The sequence below is a fragment of the Gopherus flavomarginatus genome, chromosome 22 (genome assembly GCF_025201925.1).
Source record: "Gopherus flavomarginatus isolate rGopFla2 chromosome 22, rGopFla2.mat.asm, whole genome shotgun sequence".
In the NCBI taxonomy this organism is placed as follows: domain Eukaryota; kingdom Metazoa; phylum Chordata; order Testudines; family Testudinidae; genus Gopherus; species Gopherus flavomarginatus.
In genome coordinates this window covers 1,038,304-1,065,899 of record NC_066638.1, presented here as the reverse complement: position 1 = coordinate 1,065,899, position 27,596 = coordinate 1,038,304, and the positions used below count along the sequence as shown (strand labels likewise).

Genomic DNA, 27,596 nt, shown 5'->3' with positions numbered 1-27,596 from the left:
CCCTGTTCTGATGGAAAGGAGAGCAGAGTGCTCAGACTCACATTCTAAAGAAACTGATCAATCCCTTGAGGAATGACTCCAGTACCACAATGTTTAAATAAGCATTTAATTAGGATTCCATTAGTATTAATATTGCTTTCAATTCCAAAAAATGTTAATTTCCCACTTCTCAGCAGATATTTCAAAGTACAATATTAACTTTATACAAAATGAGCAATTAAGCAAACACCATTATTTCACATTTTACATTCTTCAAAAATACAAATTCATATTTACTCTTTTTTGGGTTTTGGAGATGCTCTTCCTTTGGAAGTACTGTACCTGTAACTAACATCTTCATGTTGCTCAATGCAAGTACATTTGTTCCCATGTTTCATAGTTAAATAAATTCCTTTAATACCATACACACACACTTGAGAAATTGATGTGTTTGTTTTTTAAAATCATCTCCAAGACCATTGCCCGGCTCCCAGTACGTGTAAAACACAAGCAGTAAATAAACATCCTAAACTCTTCCTAGATTTGCTGATCTGAAGATTATGCAGCAATCAAAGCTGAAGCAAATGCTCACCAACTAACCAGCAGCTACCTGCCCTCCTAACTGATGCTAGTCTGTGTAAATAAAGCAAAATGTCAGCTATTATTTTCTCTTCAAAATAAGGGTCAAGTGAATAGCTTCACTTTATAAGCAGGTGGAAGGACACAAAGCTACAGAGCAAGGAAACCTCTGAATGCCAGCTACTGTAGCTACGATACTGCAAACACACCCTTGATTTTGCTGAAAAAGATCATATGAAAAAAATGTATTGTAAGAAAAAGTAGAAACTGCATTTAGTTGAGAAAGTGTACACTGCATAATAAACCAAATTTTGGCCAGCTTGCACACCATCAAAAGCATGGTGTGGGATTTTTAAACTAGTTCCAAGAACACACACATTTAGACTATGTATGCTACTACATAAATATCCAGTTTAGTTTGCATTTCTCAGTGCAGACACAGAATCCAACTTCTAGGACATATGATTTATATCAAGACAAGATGCAAAAAAGTTAAAAGTTCAGCCCTGTCCATGAGTATTGACTACAGTAACACTTATAAAAACTCGACATTGTTTCCAAAATATATTGAGGAAAAAGACAATTAAAAACAATGCAATCAGAAATGTGTTGTGTTCAAGGGATGGTTATTTTTGCCTCAAAGTCCAATTGACTATTAACTGCTCTGCCCAGCTAGCTCATATTGGTAAATACTCCGCACTTCGCTCTTTTCATTCATACACCTCAGAGCATTTACAAAGGTGAACGAGCATCACTGTCCTCATTTTATGGATGAGGGAACTGAGGCATAAAGAGGTTAAGTGGCTTGCCCATGGTCACACAGTCAGTCAGTGGCAGAGTCAGAACTAGATTACCTGGCTCCCAGTCCACTGCCCTATACAATGGACTGTGCTGCCTCTCATTTCAGTTGCCACCTGCATAATATTGTCCATAAGAGACTAGTTTTTCCATCTCCTATGAGCTCCGAGGCCAATTACACCTTAATGAACTAACAGTGGCCCCCGCCCGCAAGCAGTTCCAGACCCTCAGGCCAGCCATGAGTTCACTTGCCAATGCTTACTTCTAACTGGCAGAGTACTGTGAACAGGTTAACAATGTTGCTGCACTTGCAAAACCAATATTTGATGATTCTGCTGGAGAGTTCTCCTCAGCAAAGTAAGGCAGATAACGTGACATCGAAAGGGATTATGAAGACAAACTCTAAAAGGTGCAACATGCCTGTCTTGGAACAGTTTGTCACATCTGTTCATGTTCGTTCTGAAATAAGATTGAGGGGGGACATACAGATGAACACAACAAATAAAAACAACCTATTACTTCTAACAGAAGTGACAAGCAGCTTATCAGAAAGCTTGAGGACAGGCCTGCTAAAGCACTGTGCTCTCAGTCGAAGTTTTGCATAGATTGGACATTTGCTAAGGATGCATAATTTTGTGTGTGTATAGACAGGGTAGGGTGATAGGTCACAGAGCTAGTTACTACACATTTCAGTTAGACAGACATAGACCAAACACATGGGACAATGATCTTTAGCGACACGTATTGCACCAGGATAAGTGCTCATCTTCGCACACCCCTGTTAACTTTTAATCAGAGCAAAAATAAACTTTCTGAAAGTATATACAAAAGAAATTGCAGCAATTGGGTTACAGATAAAATAACCTAAAGTGCATTTTAGATATTGGTACGAGGTTCTGCAAACTAGTCTTTCTGGACACAGTCAGCATTACAGAAGTCCCCAATTTGTACACTGTTCTATGTAATTCAGTACCAGCCCTGAACAAATGCCGACTTTCTGTCCCTAGGAGCCTCTACTATCTAAAAGCATGAAGAGTGAGTTCTCCTACCTGCTGCATGTTCCGTCAGATCACTGGGGTTACTTACTTGCCTTCCAGAACTACCAATGTTGGTATTTAAATCAGTTCTGTACTTAAGTTTTGTGTCCATCTAGAAGCCATAGGAAGCAAGTAAACCTCCATTAGCCATCAAACAGCAAATGCTTAAACACAGAGCTATATGGAGCAGTGCAGTTCTGCTGTGAAGACTGATATGGAAAATAATCCACAAATTGTACACATTGTACAGGGCATTCACACCAATCTCAGGGGCCTGACAGCGCATACTCTGGGAGTCTGATGTCAGACCTGGCATTTGCAGGTTTCAAAAGGTAGAAACTTTCCCTTCCTTTTGTCATACTGATGTGAATTTATTGAGCCAGGAAAAAGCCTCCAGCTGGGGTCAGGGGCTCTGATGGGTCAGCTGTAACTGCAAAGACTGCACTTCCCTGCCAGGCCCTCGCAGGCTCCTCCATCAGTCTGCAGGTGATCCCCTCAGTTGGGCTTTTGACTGTGTAGCGTCTCAGGCAGTACAGGAACTGGCGGGGCACGTCAGGGCGCTGGGAGTGCTTAGACACATGCAGCATTATTTAACATTCAGACAAATAGAGCACAAGTAAAAAAAAGCAAACATTAACAAAGCAACTGCCTAAGGGACACATGTCTTTGTGCTGGGACAGGCAAGGTGCTGATGAAACCCAACTATTCTGCTGTCCTTAGGAGCCTCTCTTAGCCTCACCTAAACTGAGATTATAGACCGTTCCCGAACCACACCAGGTCGGATGCACATATTCACACAAGCAAGTTACTGCACACCCAGTGTCCCTGAAGGAAGGGCTACCAGGTCCGTCAGGTGCCCAAGGTTTCAGATTTAAGGCCAAATCCTGGTCCTTCTGCACTCAATGGCAAAACTCCCATGCCCCGAGCAGGACCTGGGATTTTACACTTTTACTTTCTCTCTCTCTCACTGACACACTCACTCTCTCTCAAATGCTTTTTAAAAAGCCAAATACCTAAGCAGAGCCAGAGACAAAGGTGCAAGTGCCCCACTGCTGCCAGATTGCTGCCCTGACCCCACACCTTCCACTTCCATGCAACTTCAAAGCAGAATTTGAAACTGGACAGTTGTCAAGCGTTCTTGCAAAGATTCTCAGCTAAACAGATTCAAGCCTATTTCATGTGTGTTCAACAGCCCCCCTCACTGCTGCCGGCCGGCCTGTGTCCCGAGCGAAGGCTGTGAAATGCCAGCCCAGGTCAATCCCTTTGCAGTACTGCCCAGCAGGGTGGGGTGGTGTCACAGAGAGAAGAAAATACTGCAATGCTTTGCCAGTTCATATTTTACAGATGCAAATCTGAGTGCTACAGCAACAGTAGGAGAAACCCATACGCACCCCGGTCCCACGGTACATCCCACACAACTGCACTAGAAGCCAGCACTTGCTGGAAAGGAAAAGCAGCCAGGGAATTTCCAGTCCTATTGCCGTCCCACAAGCCCTTGTCATTAGGCTAGCCAGGACACAGAGTGTGCTGTGCTAGTATTGTCACTGCTCTTCACAGTCACAAGTCACCCATTTCACTGCCCCTACACCTTCATCCTCACCCCTTCCTCCATCTTCCCACATTGTATAACTGGGGGAGATCTCCAGACTGCCTGGAAGCCTGCGTCCTTACATCAATTCTGTCTGCACCTAGGCAGTGAGTTTGCAATTGGACAGAACGAGAGACGAAGTCATTGTCCTAGCCTAAGAAGATGGCAGATGTTGGTAAAGCCGCACAGCTCTCCGGAGGGTTTTAGAAGCCGACACCCCAATGTAGTACTTTAAGAAGGAAGGTTTGGCTGCTCTATCAGGATCCTCCCCAAGAACAGATGCTGAGCACAGCTTTGATAAGATGTGAGTAAACAAGAAGAAAACTGAAGGGAGAGAAGGGAAGGGCCTCCACCTTCCAGGAGTTTGTATCCTTAAATCTAATGAACACAGTTACTCAGCATTATTTGGCTTATGGTCATATCACTACACCTAACATCGTAAACTGAATAAAGACTATTTCATATTCTTTCCTCCAACACAAAAAGACTCACAGCCAAAGCCAGACAGATGGATAAAATACTATAAAATTACATCTTTTAAAATAATGCAGCATAAATAAACCATTTAAAATGAAACTGCATTTATTGCAACATTACAGGCTTTTTGGTGGAAGGGGAGTTTGTGTTTTTTTTTTTTTTTACCCTGAGTCAGTTAGAATATAGCGTTTCAGCTTGATATGAAAAACTGCTAAGTTGTGTAATGCATTTTAGTCAAGAAATAGCCCCATGCACAGAGAGCTGACACTACAGCAGGTTGGAGGCCGATTCAGGCAGGGATTATAGAGTTTAACAGAAAAGAGGAAGTATTTCTGGACTGTTACAGAACATGCTCACTGAATTCTAGTTTACTATATGCTGACAAGGAATCATTGTCAACAAAAGAAGAGATTTACCTGCAAAGTTGTTGCGCTCCTGATGAATTAGATGTGGGTTTTTAAAGCCTGACTCATGTTTCTACAGAAAGTCAGATGTTGATCAGATTGGTCAAAACAACAAACAGGTTCCAATATCACCACATGTGAAACCCACTGCATTCTGCAAGAAGAGGCAAACAGAGCAGGTTCTACACAGGCAGAGACTCGGACCACATTTCTAAATTAGGAAGCAATGGGCCTGAAATGTACTCTCTGCCCTGATTTAAATCAAATGAATGAACACAGCAGGAGCACAAGTACCTCATGCTCTTCTTTAGGAACTCCCCAAAGGTTTCAGTTTGTTATTAGTGTTAGCATAATACAAACAGCCAACTCCTCCTACTAACGGGGTGATCGGACGAGTACCCCATGAATAACAAAAGCATCTTAAAGTATCATTCCAGAAAAGCTCCAGATCAGACAACTCCTACTACAATAATACTATCTTCTGCTAGAGAAACGTCATTCTCTGGGCCTCTACTATAGTGCATGGTCAGTATCAGACACAGAGGGAGACAGGAGGAGATTATAGACCCAAGAAGTTGTAACAAAAGACTCACTCGCTGCCAGTACCAAAAACCCCAAACATAAAAGTGATGTGCAACAGGAGATTGACTGAAACTAAAACCCCCTTTCTTTTTATAATCTTTATGCAGACGAGTAACCTTAACTTCCATGTTCACATATGACAACAAGCAAAAGTGACAGACAGTGCAGCCAAAACAGTTCATATATAACTTAGCTTTTTTTTTTTCCATCCTTTTTTTTCTTTAAAGATTCAACTCCCAAATATGGATGTTCCTGGGACGTGACTAAAATGACATTCGAGAAGCAGAAGTAGGCCATAAAACTTCAAAACAAGAAAAAACTCTTGAGCCTTCAGTGTCTGCTTCTAAGGAGGAGGATTTCAGCCTCCAGGTCCAAGTGAGAAGAATCTGGAGCATCTTTACTTGGAGAAACTGCTATTCAAACCAATTTCTTCCTCCCCCTGTAGTAGTGCTTCAATTGGAATCAGATTGGATGGGGTTTCAGGGCTTTGGAGGGACAGGAAGTCGGATACATCTATGGCACTTAATGTTTCAGTCTGTGAGTCTGAAGGGTTAGCTATCTGACCGGTGGGCTCACAGGAAGAAGAGGAGGAGGAGGAAGGAAAAGTCTGAGGCTGCAGCTGAAGAGTTGGCTGCTCCAAAGTTTTCGGGTCAGGCGAGGAACATCCCTTCTTACTAGTTGCTTTCTCCTTGGCAGAGTCTCTGCAGGCACACTGACACTGGCAGGCCTCCTCTTGCTTTATAATGATAACAGGAACGCTGAGACCAATCTGCTGAACAGAGTTTCCTGAAGGTGAAAGAGACACAAATAGGCTCAGAAGTGAGAGAACTGCATAATCTCAGTGCAGTGAGACAAGTAATCTTTTAGGTTTAATTCAGATGTAAGCTCCTCATAGCAAGAGACTTTCATTTTTGTCTGTCTCAAGTGACATGCATGCCTGTGGCGTCACATAAACAAGAACTATGAGATCAAGAAAAAGGGAAACAGCATTTCGAATGACCCTAACTAAAAGCTAGGAGACCTGTGGAAGCTCAACTTGCCATTAACCTATGAGCTAAAGCACGGAACTATAAATCTGCTCAGCCCTGTAAGAGGCAATGCAGGTAACAGGTAGTCAGAACTGTGTCAAGATGCATTAGACCAGCACTGATCACATGAACACACCAAGCTCTTTGCAGCTAGTTACTACTAAGTAGAGGAGCAACAATCAGTCTGCCTAGGTTTCAGTCATTAACTCCTCTTCTTCTAATACAGGACTTGACCCATAGTCACAGGATGAAGTGGGGCCATTCCACAGCGAGCGTTTCTTTTCTTGCTCAGTTCCTGTGTGGCATTTCACAAGAACGTTGGTGTTTCCCAGCCAATAGCCGGGAGAACTCGTTCAGTGGAAAGGTTACCTGTTCTGTGACACTAGTTTTAGGAGTCCCAATGTCAGTATCCAGATTTTTATACAGCACTCAGCACCAGCTACCCGAGTGCCAACTTCATGTTTTAAACCAGCTTTAAAGGGGTTTAAGCAGAGTGGTGTTTAAAAATTAAAACCCTTTTCTGTTTACATGCCGCTGTCCCTTTAAAGCAGAGACAATCCCAAGGGCCTCAGACCAGCCTCCCTTTCTCAAAGTCAGCTATCTTCCCGTTCATTCTCTTTGCTCTGCTTTCCTGACTAGTGACTGCAGGGAGGGTACTTTCACTTGTGCTCCTCCGTTTATTTAACACTGTCTCCTTTCCACTTTTTAAATCTCATCTTCAAGCCTCTTTAGCCTACGACTGACTTTGTGAAGCATCTGATACTCTGTATGAAAGATGCTAGATAAAAACAAAATATATGTTACTGTATATTTTATTAGATACAGCTCAGAGAGGTGGTCAGCCAACAAACGGTTGATGCTGGATGGATTAAACAACGTAAATTATCAGCCGCTCCCTCTCCCCTCATGTAAGGATTTAAGGTTGGAAGTGCTCTCAAATCTCAGCGAATACATTAATTATCTAACTTAAAGGAGTTACTTTGACTTTTTCATCTCATACACACATAACATTAGAATACCGTAAGATTTTTAATACAAGAGATAACTAATCAAGACAATATATTTTTCAAATTTCTCCTCAGTATCTTTGCTATTATCTTTAAGAAGGAAAAAAATGTTACAATGCAAGAACCCTCAATAAGGTCAAACGTGAGTCTAAAGTGGACTAGGCTTAAACCAGTACCCTTTAAGAGTGTAAAAAGCTGAAAGTTTTCTTGGACTTCTTAACTAGCAATTAAAACACCCCAACAAGTACTATTCACGGAGATGTCACCTATTACCAAGGGAATGTCACCGGGACTATAAAAAAGGGTAAGAAGTTGCATTTCAAATGCACATACCTGTGTTGCCAGCCACTGGTAATGCGGTGGTAAAAAAGACTTTTTCCACTTTTGGAACTTGTGGCTTTAAATAAATAAAAACACATTTGATGCAGTTAAAAATCAGATCTCCACTAAGCAACAGCAAACTCCAAACAGCTGTAAGCAAGAGAAACGTGTATCCCAGAGAAATGACTGGAAAACTGGATTACAAATTAAGTAGTTTGGTTTGATATGGGGACTTCCATGTTCTGGGTATCGCAAAACTGGGACAATGACATAGGTAGTCCTGAGATGCTGAACTGAGGTACTGTGGATTTGCCAGCACACACTTCCAACAAAATTAATTAATACTTAACCAATAATCCATCGTTTCCAGAACGTTCATATCAATGCCTCTTTCTTTGTTGGCATTCGCAACAGAGGAAGCTTTAGAGACCACATTGGCTCATTACTTAAAAGAACACCACAAACTATTCTTGAGGTCACAAATCCAGATTCACTTAGCATCAGACACATCCTTGTTTTGCAGAAGATTTTTCATTATCCTTATATACAAGGCTCCTCCAATTTATGAGGCAATATGATTTGAGCTACAGAAATGTACAGACTATGAAATGCCTCAATGCTGAAAACACTATAGAGTTTTTGTATTCTGTTTTGTCACAAAGATGGATATAAAAATTAAATACAAGTTACTCTCAGGCCTCACACTGCAATGCCACAGGTGAAGCAAGTCCACGTCCTCTGTGAGGCCTATACAAAGGAGTTTGTCAGACAATAAGAAGAAAACAACCACTAAACCTTCCTCATCTCTGGGTTTTCCAGACATTTTCTCCTTTGTAACCGCCTTTTAAGTTCTTCAGAGCAGGAATTGTCAATCTGTGATCTGTACCAAGCCATTCACATCACCACTACCCAAAACTGAAACAGACACACCTGGGATGGGATTGAATCCTGTACCTCTCCAATATACTAAAGTTAGACATTTTTCTATTAAAAAACAGCCCCTGCACTATGTGAGGAACGTGAATGTTTTGAACAGTCGTTCAGCAATGTTATGGTAAATACTAACCATTTGTTCTTGATTTTGGGGAGATCCATTGGCACCATTTAAAATCCATTGTAAGTTCTGTTCTCCCATGACTATGCTCGACTGCAGAATAGCAGTGCTCTGAGATGGAGTAATTGTTATAGTCGGATTACTTGTCAGAACAGAGTTCGCACCCACAGGCACAGACTGAACCACACCCGGCAGAGGCTCAGTGGCACTCGATGTTGCTGGAGCAGAGGCTCCAGCAACCACTGAAAGTCCTTGTACAATGGGCTGTGGTGGTATCGGAGTGTGAGGTACAAAGTCTTGGTGACTGGCTGCAAACTGTGTGCTGTGAGGAACAGGCACTTCTGGGGTCTGTAAAAGAGTCGCAGAATTTCCAAACGCAGCTTGCTGTGAACTGGTTCCTATGGAAGTGGGAGCTGGAGGGGGTGTGCAGGTTTGTAGTGCTGGGTGAGAAGGCTCGGAGATGCCAAGCTGCAGTACAAGTGGGAGAGATAAAGATGCTGAATCTCCTACAGAAGGCTGAACAGTAGTTATTGAGTCTGCATCACTGTTAAAACTTTCAATCAAGGCAGCTGCCAAAGGAAACAAAGTAAAGAAGAAATATGAATACACCAAGTCTCACATGGTCCAGAAAAACTGCTATTCACTGAACCCTGAGAAACGAAGGCTGACTTGCCCTCTAGCTAACAGAATGCCAATAGCAATGCTTTTCACAGTCAAAGCCCTGTACAAAACTCATTAACGCAAGCCAATTAAATAGGGACATTTTAGGGAGCCAAGCCAGGGACCTTTCTATATCTAAATTTAGGAAGCCAATAACACTGTACTCCTGTTAGAGTCATTAGCTCTCAGAAGCTGAAAGTACTTCTATTATAAACCCCCTTCTACAGATGGTTTCATTCATTCAGCCATAAATACCTGCTCCAAGAGAAAACCTAGTACAGAGGAGTTTATAAGGAACATAAGCACCGCAGCACCATTTTCAGTGCCATAGGACGACACATGCTGCTGCAAATATGATCTCAGTTCTAGTGACACTGTCCCAACACTCCACAGACTATGAATACTATTTACTTTAAAAATCAAAATAAATTAAACTGGCGATGCTCCCCACCAGCCCTTTCAAAGAGACACCTGTCTGGTTTCTACTAAGGCTTTATATTATCCACTAGGCAATAATTCTCAGTCTGAGATGCATAAATGGAATTAGCTGTCTGCACGGATAGGTGGGAAGGTCTCTCAAAGAGCACAGATACAATGTGTACCTGTCTGTTGAGAATCTTCCTGATTTGCTGTATGATCTGGGCTCTGGAACATGGATTCAAAAATGCTTGCTGGTGAGATTGTGCTAAGATCTCGTCCATGTGTCTGGGGAGGAGAAAAAGGAGAGAGAAAAGTGTTAGATAACAACAGCTCCCCAATCTTAATAAACTATTTGCATAAATGCCAGTCATCCAGCATATGTATGTTGCAATCGTTTGCTCAGTTATTTTAATGGGCCACCCTCAGAAAGGGCAGGGTACTTTGTACTTTATGCAACTAGCACACAGCATGAAAGATGCAAGTTAGCTAGCACTAGCCATGATGCAAATTCACCAATCAAATGAACAAGCCTTTATAGAGAACTTAAATACAACCCTGAACTTGACAAACCCCTTAAAAGGGCATAACTATTCTTCTGTAGCTGTATTTCATTTTAACCCATTGTTTGTGATACTTGGGTAGAATCTGAAACATTAGAATTGTTTATATCAGTTTTACCCCTATCATTTGGGAAAGTTTTTCTTATGCACAAGCCAACATGGCTCTGCTTAGTTTACAGGTAACACTGGTGCACAGACTAGGAAGTAATGTCAGAACTGGTTCTTAGAATAGGATTTGTTAAATGGTTCCATGAGCTAGCACCACTAAAGATACTAGCCTCTCAATAATGTCTAATTCTTCTCTATGCAAGATTTAGTTATGACCACATTCCCTACTAGATGAGAACAGTTTTAACATAAAGGTTAGATTTTAAAGGAACACTGCTAGTGCTGGAGAAAAATCCTTTCTTCTCACTCTGCTGAATTAGCAAGTCTGTTTTCAGATTACAGGAACATTTACAACAACCAACCAAAAGTCTGTGCTTGAGATGCCAGCAAGGTGGAATTATTTCCTGTACAGACTCCTACAAGTACCTACAAGTCTCTTCCCAGATGAACTTGCAAAAGGATGCAATATCTTTCAGCAACACCTGGAGGCAACCTAATTGATTGCATCACAGCCAGTTATAGCCTTTCCACCAATAGATGCAAAATGCAAGTTACAGAAATGGCTGGGGAGGGAAAAGCCAAATGGTAGAGACTACGGCAGTACAAGCAAATGGTGCTAATTCTGACTCCAACATAAGGCTCTTTTAACTAGCTGCAAGTGCCAAAAGGACACGCTTTTAAAGGAATTGTTCCCACTTAACAGAAACAATATTGTGAAGAAAAAAATTAAAATCATATGTAGTATTACAATTACTGACATCTGCCTCAGTAGTCAGAATCAGATGCACTGTATATGCCAAATTCACCCAATAGGATTGCAGAAATATTTCATAATGACAGATGGCGAAATCCAGCAGTAGGAAAGGAATCAGAAGGGCTGTGTAGGAAGTGCATGCATTTGTCAGCACATGATGTAATGCATTCTGCGAAAAAAATTCACTGAACTGCACTGGTATCGTTCCTAGAGTAAGTCGTTGCAATGCCCCTCTCACTAGAGAGGGGCTGTGCCCAGAGAGCAGATAATGCCAAAGGACAGAGCAAGTGAAACAAACTCAACCAATTTTTAATACTTAAACCCTGTGTTCCTCTGGGAGAGGCATGGTTACTTACTGTATTAGAGTTTTCCCGCAGTTCCGAATCTGTGGATATGAGGTTTAAGTCGCTCAGACAAAGTGAGTGGTTCGTATCCTGAAGAGAAATACAACTGCAGTTATGTATTTAAATCAGTATCAGCAATACTGGACATTCCACAGTATTTTAGATCATTTTCTTTAGAGGTACAGGCATCTACACAGCTTGTCGGGCTATTCTGTTCAGGGTAGATAAAATCAGTGATTTTAAAAAAAGAATTGATTTTTATTTTTTTATTTAAATTAAATATTTATAAAAATCTATTTAAAATTAATTCTGAAACTGACAACTACTTATAATCTATTTAAATTATTTAAATTGAATTCAATAAATAATATTTAGTACATATTTCCTGCCAAGTCCAAGACACTAAACTAGTGAAAGTCACTGGCTAAGCACTTGGAATCAGAGTTTGCTGAAGTGTTAAGCCAGCAGCCTCTTCTGCTGGTACAGAGAATGTTTTCTTCACCTCAGTGTATTCAATTATCAGTTCAAGGACTAGTTCATTCAAAGTTAAGAAACCAATTAAGAGCTGAAAAAGCAGGAAACCTTGTTTTCCTCTTCCAATCTATGACTGAAAACTAGGTGAGACACAATGAGGTCTACTCATTCTGAACTCTTGAAGGACATAGTGAATTAAACTGATTGTTTCTTGTCACCAACTACAGATAATATTTCCTTTGTTTAGTAAATCAGTTCATTTTAAATGCAAATAAGATTTGGTAAATTTTTTGATACATTTTGTTTATGTTTCAAGTGCATTTAAGGTAGTTTTATTAAATAAAAAAATTAAAATGCTGCTTTTTTTCATTTTCAATTGAATTTGAATTTCTATCCAATTAAAGCTTGACACAAATCACAAGTAAAAATTAATCTAGTAAATAAGAAATGCATAAGCCACCATTTCCTAAATTAAAAAATAAAAATTTAAGAATTTGAATAAATGTAAGTTAAGCTATATGTAATTACATAAACAAATGTGTACACATATACCATATCCTAGTTTGCAAAAAGCAGTCCAAATTTAGTGTAAAGGTTATATTTAGCTGCAAATCAACATGTTTTAATGGTTACCAACCAATGAAAATTAACCTTTATTTAGGAAAACAACTAAAAAGTACAAATGCAAAAACACAATTAAAAATATTATTTAAATCAAGGTTTCCTGCTTGCTTATTTTAATCATAACTAAAAATCAGTGACAAACAGCTCTGATTTAAATCAATCCACCCTGATTTTGTTCCTTGATAAGGCACGATCTATTTTGAAGTTTAAGGCTGGGAATTTCAGAGGCGCCTGAAGAAGTTAAGCACCAAAATCCCACAGATTTCCAGTGGGAGCAATGCACCAAATACGCTTAGCACAATGTTGCACACACTTTACTGCCTCAGGAACCTCTCTCCAAAATATGGTTTTGTTTCAATCTACCACAAACGCTCTAAAGAAAAAAAGAGAAAGCTACTGACCTCAGATACATTGTTATTGGGAAGTGCATTATACAAGTGTCCTTTCTCGTGACCTTTCATGTGACTCTTGAGACTATACTGAGTACTAAAAGTCTTCTCACAGCCATTACTGGGACAGAAGAAGGGTCTCTCTCCTAGGGCAAGCACAAAACACCACACTGATTTGTACAAAACTTTAGACATCTCTTTGCAATACATAAGTCACCAAAGCCATTTTGCTTAAGTTAGAATCATCCTCCAAGATATGGCACTAGTTAAAATATGGGAAAATAAACCGGTAAGCTGGCAAGAGTATTTTAAGTGCTCTAACTGCTTCAGCTCTTCTACCACTATTCTGTACATCTCACTTCAACCACCGTTGTATTACGTTAGATGGAATATATAGGCCAAAGGTGTTAACACAACCCACTCACTGTCTAACCCTGAACAGTTTTAAACAAGGTTTGGTAAAAAGAGACCCCTGCCTGCTCAGTCCCACACATTAACAATCCTTTAACATTTTATTAAAGATACAGGAAATAATGGAAAACAGTTAAAGCGTCTGAAACGTAAAGTCAGCCTTTCATTTTAACAACATCCCTTGTTCCCTTTCCGTCTAGCTGGAGAGTTTCTAGAAGGAAAGAGACCCCTCCCGCCCGGACAGTTTCTTAGATGGCATCAAAGATGATGATAACTGTCCTTTTGGGAAAAAGAGAAGAAGTTAGTTGAAATGGGCTGGAGCTGTTACTGCTGCTGCTGTTAAAGTCCGATTCCGTTTCCTAGAAGACAAAACAAGACAAACACACACAAAAGGGGAACAAAAAGAACAGCAAAGACAGCAAATGCAGCTTTTGTCTTTGATGACGACTTTCACTTTCAATTTCATTGCTGAAAAACAGGCACGGCACACGATCTTACCAGCAACTCCAAGACCTGGCAAAATTTGTATCAGCATCAGGCTGTTTAGCGTATGTCATTTAGCTGCCATTTTCTGATCACGGGCTCACAGCAGTGTTGCAAAATATATAGTCTTGGGTGCCTAAGCCAGACTTTTATTAAACAGAAGACAAAAGGATAGACATAGCAAAGAAAAGAAATAAGGTGGGGCAAGGAATGGGCAGAGGAGTCTCCCATCCCAGGTGATGTTTGGCCTTTTGCCAGAGATGCTGGAGAAGTCATCTGGGTACCCCTCTCTCAGGCCCAGTCTGGTCAGGTTTAGGATGAAGAAGGTCCACGACTCCGGCAGACAACATGGATCACAAGTATCGGAGGGGTATCATGCATCCAATGAAGTGGGTATTCACCCACGAAAGCTCATGCTCCAATACGTCTGTTAGTCTATAAGGTGCCACAGGGCTCTGTCGCTTTTAACATGGATCACAGGCATTACGGTGACGCTTGCTCCAGTAGCCAATTTCTCACCCCCAAGTCTCTTTCTTTAAGGACTCAAAAAGGAAGTGATGCATAGAATAAAGCATCCCCTTGTTATTCTGTCCACCAATTAGACCTACTAGCCAAAAGAAGGTTCCACACTCTTCTTGTTTACCGTGCATCATTTTAACACAGTCCTTGAATTGTATTAGGCCTTTTTGTTTGGACTAACTCAGTCTGTCTCCCTTTCCTACCTTTTCCCATCAACATTTGTTGTTATAGGTTATTGTGACGACATTATGAACTTACACACATTTTTTACAGTTGAGTTAAAAATTAGGGTAAAGTTGTAAGACCAATTATCACAGCCCCTCATAACTTGATAAGGAAAGAGGGACATCACCTCCCATAAAGATACACTCAAGTTTGAATATCTTGTACAGGTTGCTGCATAGAGACAAGCTTTCAGAGAATTTCCATAAAACCCACATTACAATGGTCCAAGGTGAATTCTACCACAAAAAACCTCACACTAAATGTTATGCTGAAAAGAGTAAACAGTGACTGTAGGACTGTGGAAACATGTCTGAACAGCCTATTAAACAGCTTTAGTGTCACTTCCTGGGTGCAGCGTAATAGCCTTAGAAATAGAAGTTTCCAAATTTGTCAAGTGAATTGGTGAATATTTAAATTTTACTCATCATTATTGCTGCATTTGTGAGGTGTGCTGGTGAAATTCAATAGCTGCCAAATTTAAACTGAATGGATATTTTTCTATTGTTCGCTACCCTGAGATAGGAAACGAGAAAGGCAGCTAATTAAAATATTAACTGAATTATTAATTGCTCACCACTTTTGGTACAATACTGGTTTATTTGCTATGGTTTCTGGAGAAAGAAGAGAATTTGTTCTAGGAGACAACAGGAACTGGAAAGGTATCTTTTGTAGTGGATTCACTGGCTGGCTGAGTTGAGTTAGTTTGTTCCCATCTGAATGTTTGTTTTTATTAAATGCTGCTGAATGTATTATGATGTTGAAAGATTAAATGTCAGGTTGTCTAGACATCTTTTTTATTGTTCCTTACATCTGAATGAATAAAAAACAAACAAATAACTGAAACCTGACTGGCAGATCATGCCGTTAAATGCCCCTACTATGCTGCTCTGTAGACTACAGGTATAGGCATTATTAGGCTTATGAAAGTTTGTAATATATGGAGATATACCTATCTCACAGAACTGGAAGGGACCCCAAAAGGTCATTGAGTCCAGTCCCTTGCCTTCACTAGCAGGACCAAGTACTGATTTTGCCCCAGATCCCTAAGTGGCCCCCTCAAGGATTGATCTCATAACCCCGGGTTTAGCAGGCCAATGCTCAAACCACTGAGCTATTCCTCCCCCACAAACAAAAGAGGCTCAGTTAGAGAAGAGATCCCTCCAGACTTACCAGTATGTGTCCTAACATGTGTTTTAAGGTGGTGGCTTGCAGCAAAAGCCTTTCCACAGCCGTCGTGATCACACCTGAGTGAAGCACCAAACAAAAAAGTTAGCAGCAGACCTCTTCAATATATCAGGTATAATGCGAAGTCATGCTTCCCATTGGGTGCTTGACTGCACTGCAGGAAGCTCCAGATTTAAATTCTGTTAATAGCAGCTATTGGGAGGTATCTGGCTACACATGCTGCACAGATTACAATGTGACAGCAAAATATACTAGAGTGAACAAAGCAATTTATTGCAATCACCATTTTTTATGGATTACACTTTCCACCACAGCAGGGAAAAAACAGATTTTGCAGATGTGCTGCTCCTCATAGCAGCTTAGCCAGCCTGATCTATTTGGCAACAAAGTAATTTAGTGCAAGTAACTGCAACGCTGTACTCTTCTCGCCAACTGAAAAAGGGGCAGTACAGATATGCTTATGTATCCCTCCCTCACTGGACTAAAAAGTGAAAATATTTCAGGCAGTTTGTCTCTAGATTCTTACGAGCCTCTTCTTTGTAGTGACTTCTCTAATTTTCACAGACTGTCACTTACCAAACTCACCTGCCATTCTCCCCACAGAAGAGGGGAAACTGCCCTCAAGCGACTTACCTAAATGGCTTTTCTCCTGTGTGTGTTCGAATGTGCTTCCTCAAATCGCTGAGCGTTGTGAAGTATTTACTGCAGCCTTCGCTTTCACAGTTGAACGTTTTTCCTGTGTGAAGCCTCTGATGTGCTTTCAACCTGCAAAGCATTCCAAAGAAATCCCTCTTACCACATGCAGCACAGCAAGGCTAATGAGCCATATAACAAGCACCACAAGACAGGTTCAAAGGCTTAACAAATTCTGTTTGTTCATTAAATTTATCAATATCAGTGTTTATGAAGAGTCTATAAGGTGCCACAGGACTCTGTCCAACAGAGTGTTTATAAAGGAGTGCAGTACACAGGTCAAAAATGTCTGAAAGCACTAGGTGTTCGAACAGTGCTGAGCACAAAGGGGACCACACAACTACTTCTACTGCAACACAAATAAATAATTAACAATAATGTCACAAATGCTGCTCTCCCAGTTCTTGGTTTTGATGGAAGAGGATCTTTCGGCTGATTTGAGATTCTATAGCAGGATTGGGTCTGGAGCTGGGAGAAGGATCCACTCCCAAAAACTGCAAGCCAGGGTGATCAAACAAGAACTGAATTTGATATGAAAAACAGCGGTAACCATTTGCCATGCAACACAACAGAGCTGCATGGAAGGGCTCTTACCTGTACAGTGTATTGAATGCCTTTTCGCAGCCCTGCACATCACACTCAAACGGCTTTTCCTTAGTGTGCACTCGGACATGGATTTTGAGACTATAGGAGGTAAGGAAGGCCTTGCCACAACCTTGTTGATTGCAGACAAAAGTGTATTCCCCACGATGCGTCTTCTGATGAGTGCGCAGATTCCCAGCAGTGCTGTAGGTGCGAGGACAGCCCTCAAAGGTGCACTGGTATCTCTTAACCTATAATAAAAATGTCGCAGAGTTTAAGCCTACAAAATGTACAATTGAGCTGAACCAAGTTTCTAGCACTTCTGGGATCTAATTCACAGCATGGGCTCTGATAGGGTTCGTTGCCTAGTGTGACCAGATAGGCTTTTGCTCTAATTAAAGACAATAAGCTGGCTTCTGACTCCAGAATGATACCAATGTATTTTTTTTTAATTAACAGATGAAGCACCAAATTACTTTGCCCTCCTATTGTGTTATGGGGGAAACTCAGGCAAATCTACAGAAACAGAAGTTTAGAGTTTAGCTAGTATAGGAACATGAGTCTAGGGGGATAATAAGTCAAAGTGAAGGTCTAAGTCCCCATATGCATTCCAAATTAATAAACTTAGCCTTTAGCAATGGGCATTCAACTGTGCTGGCATGTTTAGAGGAAGAGGCAGACTGATACATACTTTTCTAACCTGATCCACCAAAGTGCTGAACCCCCTTAACTTCCATAGACCTGTACAGTGTGAAGTACAGTTGCTCAGCATTTCACAGGACTACGAGTCTAATGAAATATTGCTCTATGCTCTCTCATTTTTAATTTAAAAAAAGAGAGAGTCTGAACTTAAATTCAAAATATTCTAAAAAGTTCAGCTATTGACCAAGATAATTGTCCAGTTTCAAACGCACATTAACAAGTCTACAAAGAGCAGCCCTGCAATCCGTACAAATTCCAAACTCACACCGACATCCCCCAAGAAGGAACACAAGACCAGGCCTTAGAGGGATAATGGCACTATGCTGCTCCAACACACTGATAGTGAGTGGCTCTCTTTCAAGTTACTGTGGATTATACATTGCTTTGTTCCATGTAGTCTGTATATTTTTTTTACATATCAATATAATTTATAGCAGCAACATAGTAAAACTGAGGCATTTTCTTCGCATATATAATGTGATGATACTGCCCAAAGACACCACACTAACTGGGAATATCAGTTCAACAAAGCAAAGGTTTGGAAAAAAGCTCATGCCAATACAACAGCTTTTAATTCTTCCCGCGCAGATTGTTTTGTGAACCAAAATGAGATTATAAACATGGAGCTTTAAGGCGCTAGGTAAGTAATCCAGAATTCCCAACCAGCTGCTTGGATCACCTAACTCATGACGGACTAGAACTGACAGAAATTCTGCCAAGCTTCAACACCAAACAGGGAGAGGGGGCATTGGAGGCACACAGTATGGAAGTCAGAATGTTTCATTGAATTGGACTCTCTCCCCACATGGAATAAATCAATTTGCTATGCTAGACTGGATTTCTCTTCAATGGTAATTATTAGACTGACAGCTTTAATTTGAATGCAATGGTTGAGATCTCCCATCAGTCGCAAAATGATTCCAGAGCCCCAGTGCAGAGTGGGTGACTGGCAAGTGGAAATGCAGTATTTCAGCAGAGGTTTAGAAACATGTATGAAGACAGAGCAAAGCCACAATACAGTAGGAAGAACTTGCTGCTTTTTCTCTGAAGATTAGTTTAATCACTGGATATAGGAAGATAACTAGGGAAGGACACAAGCCAGCAACCTTCTTATGTTTCCCAAAGTGCTACTTTTCCTAAAGCACCCAGTACTATTGCTACGAGAAGAGGCTTTGGGATAATTTCTAAATACAAGATACCAAACTGTGCAATGAAACTGGGGAGACTGGCTGAACCAGTACAGCCACATCACTTATAGCTTCCTGTCCACACTGGGGAGAATAGTCATGCACCAGCTTTCAGGAAAGCGAGGACAGAAATTTGTGAAATTTTAGCATTTTTAAAATACTCGTCCATGACAAGATAGAGAACTGGAAAATCTAGCATCCATGGGAGAGGAGAATCACTGTGCAGAGAAGGCAATAGCAATTTTGTATTAGTTAAAACATACCATACAGCATGATTTAGTTAACAGCAAGACAGCTGATGCAAGGTATCTTTGCTGAGCATTGCAGAAAGGTTACACATCTGCTCAGCAATTAAAAAAGTTGATCTTATAGTTGTAGTGTTATAGGCTGAAACAAAGCACCAGAAAGGTCTGGCATGTAAAGTAAACTGGTGGATTAAAAACAGACACAGGGTAGGAAAGTGGATTTTATTAGCCTGAAAAAGATACATTATCCTCCCTAACAGGACTACCAGCTTTAGTACCACTCCTTACCACCAATATACATCAACACTAAAATAAATTGGATCTCTGGCAATGCAGTTTGTCCTGAATTAGGGTGCAAACTGCTGCATCAAAAACCTCCATGTGCAGGAGAATCATCTTTACATTAACTACTGCAATACACAAAAGTGTTTTACATGTGAGCTACGCAAGATTGTGGATACTACCAGAAGCTATTAACAATCGCTTGGTTCATGGCTGCATATATAAGTGGTGAGACGAGGAACTATACAACCATACTCAAAGCAATACACATCTTTAGTACAGAGGGCATTTGTTTACTGTAGATCAGGGGTAGGCAACCTATGACACGCATGCCGAGGCAGCACGTGAGCTGATTTTCAGCTACACTCACACTGCCTGGGTACTGGCCACTGGTCCGGGGGCTCTGCATTTTAATTTAATTTTAAATGAAGCTTCTTAAACATATTAAAAACCTTATTTACTTTACATTCAACAATAATTTAGTTATATATTATAGACTTATAGAAATGAGAACTTCTAAAAATGTTAAAATGTATTACCGGCACGTGAAACCTTAAATTAGAGTGAATAAATGAAGACTTGGCACATCACTTCTGAAAGGTTGCCGACTCCTGCTGTAGATAAGAGGTCTGTGCAGAGGGGACCAAACATCTAAAATGAAGCTGTCATGCAGAGTACAGAGCAGGAAAAGATGGAGTTTACCAGAAGAAGCCTTGATGCCATCACCACAAATGAAATATGGCACTAGGACACAACCATAGATGGCAGAACACAAACTCAAAGCAATATCAGTTCTGTAGAAGGCAATGGCTATAGCTCACAAAAGCTCATGCTGAAATAAATTTGTTAGTCTCTAAGGTGCCACAAGTATTCCTGTTCTTTTTGCAGATACAGACTAACCTGGCTGCTACTCTGAAACCTATAGCTATGTTGTGTATTCTCTTTGCAAAGAAACGATAGCAGAACCTTGGAGGGTAAGCAGAAGGAGCCTAGGTTTTACACATACATACAAGTAGGGGCTAAGAGGAAGTTAAGTTTATCTTTATTGGCGATGAAAACTTGGTGGCATATGGGATGGAACATTGTCCAACTAGTTAAATTGTTCAGACTGCTGAGTAATTCAGAACCCAGGGAGCACAAATTACAAGATTAAATTGAGTTCAGGGTGAACTAGTACCAATGAATAGGAAGCTTATGAAACTAAGATGGAAGATGATGAAAGTACTCGGTATTCTCATGGGGAAAGTAGTACTAAAGGTAGAACGAGATGTTGTAACAAAATAGAATTAAAGGTGACTGCTAAACTAAAGAAATTGGGGCTAAGCCCTTTTACTACTTTGTTAATGTTCATAAAGGGTTTCTATTTTCTTCTATCTCAAATATAAGCAACATCAAGTCATCTTCCCTGTTTTGTAAGGGCCAGAAAACTAGTGAGATAGCTTTTTCAGCTCTTAATTAAAGGTGCAAGGGTGTTTAGTCTTAAAAGTTCTTTCCTCCCAACTAGTTGTCAAGTGTTTAAATTAAGCAGACGTAAGACCCCATTTCCACAGGATTCACTTTTACTGTACCACTGCTAATAGTTCTGTAGTCATCTTGAGTCCTCTACAAAGAGTGAAGTAGTCATTGCCTGAATTTACAGTGTATAACAAAGCAGAAAAGACCATGACAAAAAATCTTCCAAGCCTTTTAAACACCTCAGAAAGTAATAGAGGAAAATCCATTTTTTACACATTTGGAGAAGGATCCACACCGAGTTAGCTAACATACAACACTATTCTCAGACACTGGAAGTGGCAAGTTGAGTGTCCTATAAAGGACAAAGGAAAACTGTAGCATGACATGAAAATAAATTTTAGCAATAAAGCAGTGATGAAGAAGGCAGGGTGCAGCAGCCAGAAACACTACCAAAAATTGGAAGAGGAAATATCCTATTTGAGTCCTAGGCTAACAGATTTGCTGGGTGAGACCTTCTGGTTCAGAAATTCCATCTCTTACCTGAAAGCAACTGCTGCTGCTACTGAACCACTTTCACTTTGCCAAATGAACGCCAGTCAAGGTCCCCTGCTAAACTAAATTATTCAGGCTTTCAGACCCAGATTCCCTTCTAACTAAAGGCCCAATTCTGCAACCCTTATTCACAGAGTATTTGTTACACAAGTAGTTCCACTTGCTTTAATGGAAATACTCATGTAAGTCCTTATTCACCATGAGCAAGGACTACAGGACTAGCCCGAAGTCTGAAATGCTGACAGATTATATTAACATTAGTCAACTAAAGACACCACACACAATTCATAATTTTTGTAGAATTTTTTTTTAAACCAAGTCTGTCTGAACCCGCTTTGCTTTCAACACAACAAAAATTCACTATGAAAATCATGTGTTCTATTGCAAAACCACCCATTTCACATGAGTAAGCTGGCTCAAAATGTCACGTTTTAATCAAGTACAATTGTGACTTCCTAAAACTTTACTTGCTGCTGCTACTTATTACAGTACCTCAGTAATAATGCTATAACTAAGGTTATGTCAAGCTTCTGTTTCAAATCAGTGTGGGTGATGAAGGTTTAATATTTTAGAAATTTCAAATCACAATGGGCTGGAATTTGACACTTAATTGGGATGCAGAAGTTTTCTTAAGCCAAACTTGGTACACCCCAGGCTAACAAAGCTTATATCCATTTTAAATGCTTAGTTTTGGCGATATTTTTAAGAGCTGTGAAAGACTAATCAAGCTATTTAGAGAAAAAGCCCACTAAGGCACATGCACTATTATCATGGTCCTTATTTTCTAGTCACCTTTTATTACAACTATATTTAGTAGTTACTGCACTGTCACGAAACACACTGGGGTTCTCTTCAGATAGTAGCAGTTATATAATAAGGCATATGGTCTACGTAGTGAGAGCAGGAGAGACTGAATCAGGACTGACACGTTACGTTCTTAACTCTGGCTGCTGACTCCTGTGCAATCCTGGGCAACTTATGTACTTACCTACACAACCACAGAGCTACTGTGAAGCTAAATCTAATGGTTGAGATTTTCGAAATAGTTAGTCATGTGTTTTCCTTTAGTGTGCAGCTAAACTCTCAGTACCACTTGGGGGGAAAAAAAATCAACAGTATCTGCAAAGTGTTTTGAGATCATCAGATGAACGGCTCTCAAGATGGGTAAAGTTCTACGATTATAGTTGGTTACTTACTTCTTTACGCTTGGTTTCTGGGCATTCAGATTGCAAAGTGAGAGTAGCTCCTTCGATATTTCTTGGCATGGGAGTTGAACCAGGATTTATAGTCAAATGAATCTGATCTGGAGAAATAATATGTTGCACATAACCCTGGGACATTCCTTCATGATCTGCTATTAAATGAAATCCTTCTTCATGACCCTCTGGTAAAAAAGGCAAGTGATCTCCACATTGTCCTTCATCCTCATCATCTTCTAATGTCCCATGGTCTTGTTCAATTAGAACAGTTGTCCTGTCATAAATTGTCCCAGATGATGAAGGAATCAGACCATTTTTGTCCACAAACCATATCACTTTATCATCTTGGGTCAGTTCATCTTCCTCCACTTCATAGCAGTGAATGCTGCCATCAGGACTATTTTCCCCCATGGTTTAATGGAATTCAGTGCAGCATCATGACATTAAAATGTAACAACTCATCTGTAACAAGATTAGTACAAGAATATCAATATTTAGATAAGGACTTCACCTAAATCCTCAAGGGTGTGAACTTCAGCAAGTTTATATTTCTTGTCCCCATTAACTCACTTCCAGAAATCTTGTTGCGTTTTCAGAAAAACGAGACAAATAGTGCAGTTAAGTTTTTATTCAGTTCATATAGGAAAATACTTTCAAAAGTGCTTCAAATCTTCTAAATTGTTAAAATATATATTGTATGAGACCTGAAAAGGGCCGATAGTTCTCTCTTAGATTTAGAGGAAACATCCCTTCATAGAGACTGGGCCTCTTGTACCTAAGTCTACTAAAAGCCACATGCAAATCATTGCCAGAGAGCTGTCTCGAAAATACAAAACATGCAAGAATCTCTTTGGGGCAAGACTGTCTTTTTATTGTGTGTTTAAACAGTGCACAGCACAACAGGACCCCACTTCCTGACTGGGGTCTCTAGGTGCAACTGTAAGAGAAACAGTTTCAGCTATTTACAACATAAAGTGCCAGAGTTAATGGCTTATAGTATGACGTTATAACAGGATTGTTTCTGTGCTAAAGCCTCACAGACTTTATAAAAACAAGCAGAGGGCAAACATGCTCAGGGTAGCAGATCATATTACTCTTCCACAGACATCTCTTGCTTGTTGCCTAGGGCTGCCCTCCCTGAAACTGCATGAGCTTTGCTAACATGTTTGAACCTCAGGGCCGAGCTGGAGATAAACGACTACTCGACGCAAGACGGCACCAAACCACAAGCCCTCAAAAACCACCCCCGGGAGCCAAGCGCCAGAGTGAAGCAGGGAACAGCGTGCGCCTATCACCGGCCCTCGAGCGCTGAGCCAGGTGAGTATGGGGCTGCTCCTGATATGGCAGCAAAGTCCGGGCTGGAGCCGGTCCCCCGCGCTCGGCGCTGCACACTCACCCCGCCCCCGCTGCTGTCCCGGGCTGGAGCCGGTCCCCCGCGCTCGGCGCTGCACACTCACCCCGCCCCCGCTGCTGTCCCGGGCTGGAGCCGGTCCCCCGCGCTCGGCGCTGCACACTCACCCCGCCCCCGCTGCTGTCCCGGGCTGGAGCCGGTCCCCCGCGCTCGGCGCTGCACACTCACCCCGCCCCCGCTGCTGTCCCGGGCTGAGGCCAGGCCCCGGCCCCCACCTTAGGCCTGGGCTACAGGCCGGGCCGCCAGCGCGGCCGGCTGACCCCGAGCGGGCTGACGGGCCGGGCCGGAGCCAGAGGCCCAGAGCCAGGGGCCCGCAGCGGCGGCACGGTTCGGCTCGGCTCGGCTCGCGGGCCCCAAGCCGCGCTCACTGGGCCCGGCAGGACCCCGGCCGGGCCGCCCCTGCCCCGGACGCAGCCCCCAGGCTGGGCGCGCCCCGCTCTCACCAAGCGCCCGGCAACGGCGGCATCGGCAGCCTCCCAGCGGAACCATGATTACCCAACGCATCACTTCCGCTTCCGGCGCGCACCCCAACACCCGCCCCTTCCGGCCTCCGTCCCACCTCCTCGGGGGTGGGGGGTCTGTGGGAAAGAGGGGAAGGACTAGGGGCGGGGCCTCAGGGACAGTTGAGAGGGTGGGGCCTCAGGCAGAGGTGTAATGAATAAAGAGGCGTGGCCAGAAGAGGGGAGGGGCCTAGTATAAAGGGGCGGGGCCAGCAGGGTGCAGCGACGGGTGGTCCCAGGTTGGGACCTGTGTGGGGGAGGGAGCAGGCTGGGGGCTGGGGGCAGCCACCCCATCTGCCCAGGGAGCCGGGCCAGGCTGGGCCATAACAATGCACCAGGTGGGAGCAGGGCCCATCTAGCCCAGTGTCCGGGCATCCGACAGTGGCCAATGCCAGGTGCCCCAGGGGAATGAACAGAGCAGGGAATCACCACTTGATCCATCCCATCGCCCATTCCCAGCTTCTGGAAAACAGAGGCTACAGGCACCATCCCTGCCCAGCCTGGCTAATAGCCAGTGATGGACCCAGCTTCCATGAACTTATCTACTTCTTTTTTGAACCCTGTTATAGTCTTGGCTTCACAACACCCTCTGGCAAAGAGCTCCAGAGCCTGACTGTGCGTTGTGTGAAGAAATACTTCCCTTTGTTTGTTTTAAACCTGCTGCCTGTTAACGGGGCAGCTGGGCTACAATTCCTCACAGGAACAGAAGGGGTGACGGTTTTTAATGTGGGAACTCCCGGCAGCATGTCTGCATTGGGCCCAGGTGTGACCTGGGCTGGGGTCAGGACAGTCAGGACATGGAGGGTAGCGTTTACCCTCCCCTCATTCAGGGAATATGGTGTTTAGTTTAGGGCAATAACTCACTTCAGTGTTTTAACCACTGCACTACTGCCTCGAAGGAGGGGGCGGGCAGCAGAGCAGGGACAGTAAATGCTCAGACATCACAGTAACACCAGGAGTAGAGTTGCCAACTTTCTAATCACACAAAACTGAACACCCGTCCCGCCTCTTCTCTGAGGTCCCCATCCCTCCTCCCTCTGTCACTCGCTCTCCCCCACCCTCACTCACTTTCACTGGATTGGGGCAGGGGGTTGGGATGCAGGAGGGCGGTGAGCTCTCCAGCTGAGGGTGTGGGCTCTGGGTTGGGGCCGGGAATGAGGGGTTTGGGGTGCAGGTGAGGGCTCCGGGCTGGGGTAGGGGGTGGGCGGAGTACGGGCTCTGGGCTGAGGTTGCAGGCTCCAGCTGTGGCCATAAATGAGGAGTTCTGGGTGTGGCAGGAGACTCCAGCCTGGGGCAGGGGATTGGGGTGTGGGGTCCTGGCAGTGTTTCCCATAGCTCCGAGAAAGCAGCCGCCGGGTCCCTGCAGACCCAAGATGCATGGGCAGCCAGGCAGGCTCCATGCACCTACAGGCACTGCCCCCGCAACTCCCATTGATTACAGTTTCCAGCCAATTAAAAATGCAGAGCCAGCCCTTGGGGCGGATGCAGCATGCAGGGCGTCCCTGGCCACCCATGCATCTAGCAGCTGCAGGGACCGGGCAACTGCTTCCGGGAGCCACATGGAGTTAGGGCAGGCAGGGAGCCTGCATTAGCCCCAGACCCCCCTTGCGCCACCAACCAGACTTTTAACAGCCCAATCAGCAGCGCTGATCTTGAGTCGCCAGCAGGTCCCTTTTAAACCAGGCGTTCCAGTCAAAAACCGGACACCTGGCATTCCTAACCAGGAGGGAGGCGGTGATTCAGCCGCCTTTACATGTAGCAAGATGGTAAGGATAACTAGTTGCCAAGGAAGAAGAAAAATGGGCTGTGACACATGCCCACCTTCTAAGGCATGGTGGGAAGGGCAGTTTTTTCATGGTCCTGACATGGCTTGAGCTCTTTCAGAGGAAGGTAGAAGGGTGTTAATTAAGCCTTATTGCACTTGCACAGACTGGAGTGCTGACCTGTTATGGCTGATCATGACTAATACAGCTACATATTTGAAACTTTGGTGCTGCCCAAGAGCCAGGGCAATGTACAACAGCCTGCGTTTGGCAACGTACAACTGTGCTTTAACTCCTGATGCCTGGCACCAGCTTTGTCCTGGCACTCCCTACTCTCTGCTGTTTTGCCTATTACCACAGCCTCTGTGGATCCTTGGGAAAGCCAAGTCCTTCAGTCACTTGCATCAGCCATACACATTTGTATCATGTTTTATGTTCTTTCAAGCCATAGATATTATGTGGATGGGTCCCAGTAACGAGCCATAGGTGCCCTTCCTTGGAGCCTCAGACCACTGCACCACCCAGCTTTCATCTCAGGTTACCTTAGAGCTTCTGGGCTCTGCTCACCAGGTTCTTATTTTATCTGCAGGGAATTCTATCAGAGATATCTATTGAGACTGCTTTCTGACAGACTCACAGACTTTGTCAGAATGGACCATTATGCTCATCTAGTCCAGTGGTCACGAACTGGTCGATCCTAGAGGATCTCCCAGTCAATAGCAATCTCCAATGGTAGTGGTGTGGCTGCCGCTAAGGCTACTCCAGCCCCACACCGCTCCACTGCAGCTTCAGGGCATGTGGGACTGCGGTCTCCCTCTGCACATGCTACTCCTGCCTGCAAGCACCCCACAGCTCCCATGGGCCAGGGGAGCTGCAGGGGCAGTGCTTGCAGAGAGGGGCAGCATGCCCCCCATCCTTCCCACCCCAGGGGCTGCAGGGGCGCGTTGGCCCTTCCAGGAGCGGTGGGTGTGGAGGCAGCATAGGCAGGGAGTCTGCCTTAGCCTCACTGCTCCTG

General features: G+C 42.9%; 1 protein-coding gene across 1 annotated transcript; it reads right to left on the bottom strand.

Moving 5' to 3' along the window:
- Nucleotides 1–92: 92 nt before the first annotated feature.
- On the bottom strand, nucleotides 93–24,837 carry MTF1 (metal regulatory transcription factor 1). Its single transcript, XM_050932104.1, has 11 exons — nucleotides 24,762–24,837; nucleotides 22,905–23,369; nucleotides 17,298–17,536; nucleotides 16,644–16,775; nucleotides 15,996–16,069; nucleotides 13,200–13,333; nucleotides 11,713–11,790; nucleotides 10,117–10,219; nucleotides 8,867–9,423; nucleotides 7,813–7,876; nucleotides 93–6,230 (listed from the first exon to the last, which is right to left on the bottom strand). Exons 2-11 carry the CDS (start codon nucleotides 23,316–23,318, stop codon nucleotides 5,842–5,844), a joined length of 2,184 nt encoding a protein of 727 aa, XP_050788061.1. The 5' UTR covers nucleotides 23,319–23,369; nucleotides 24,762–24,837; the 3' UTR covers nucleotides 93–5,841.
- Between the last annotated feature and the right edge of the window lie 2,759 nt (nucleotides 24,838–27,596).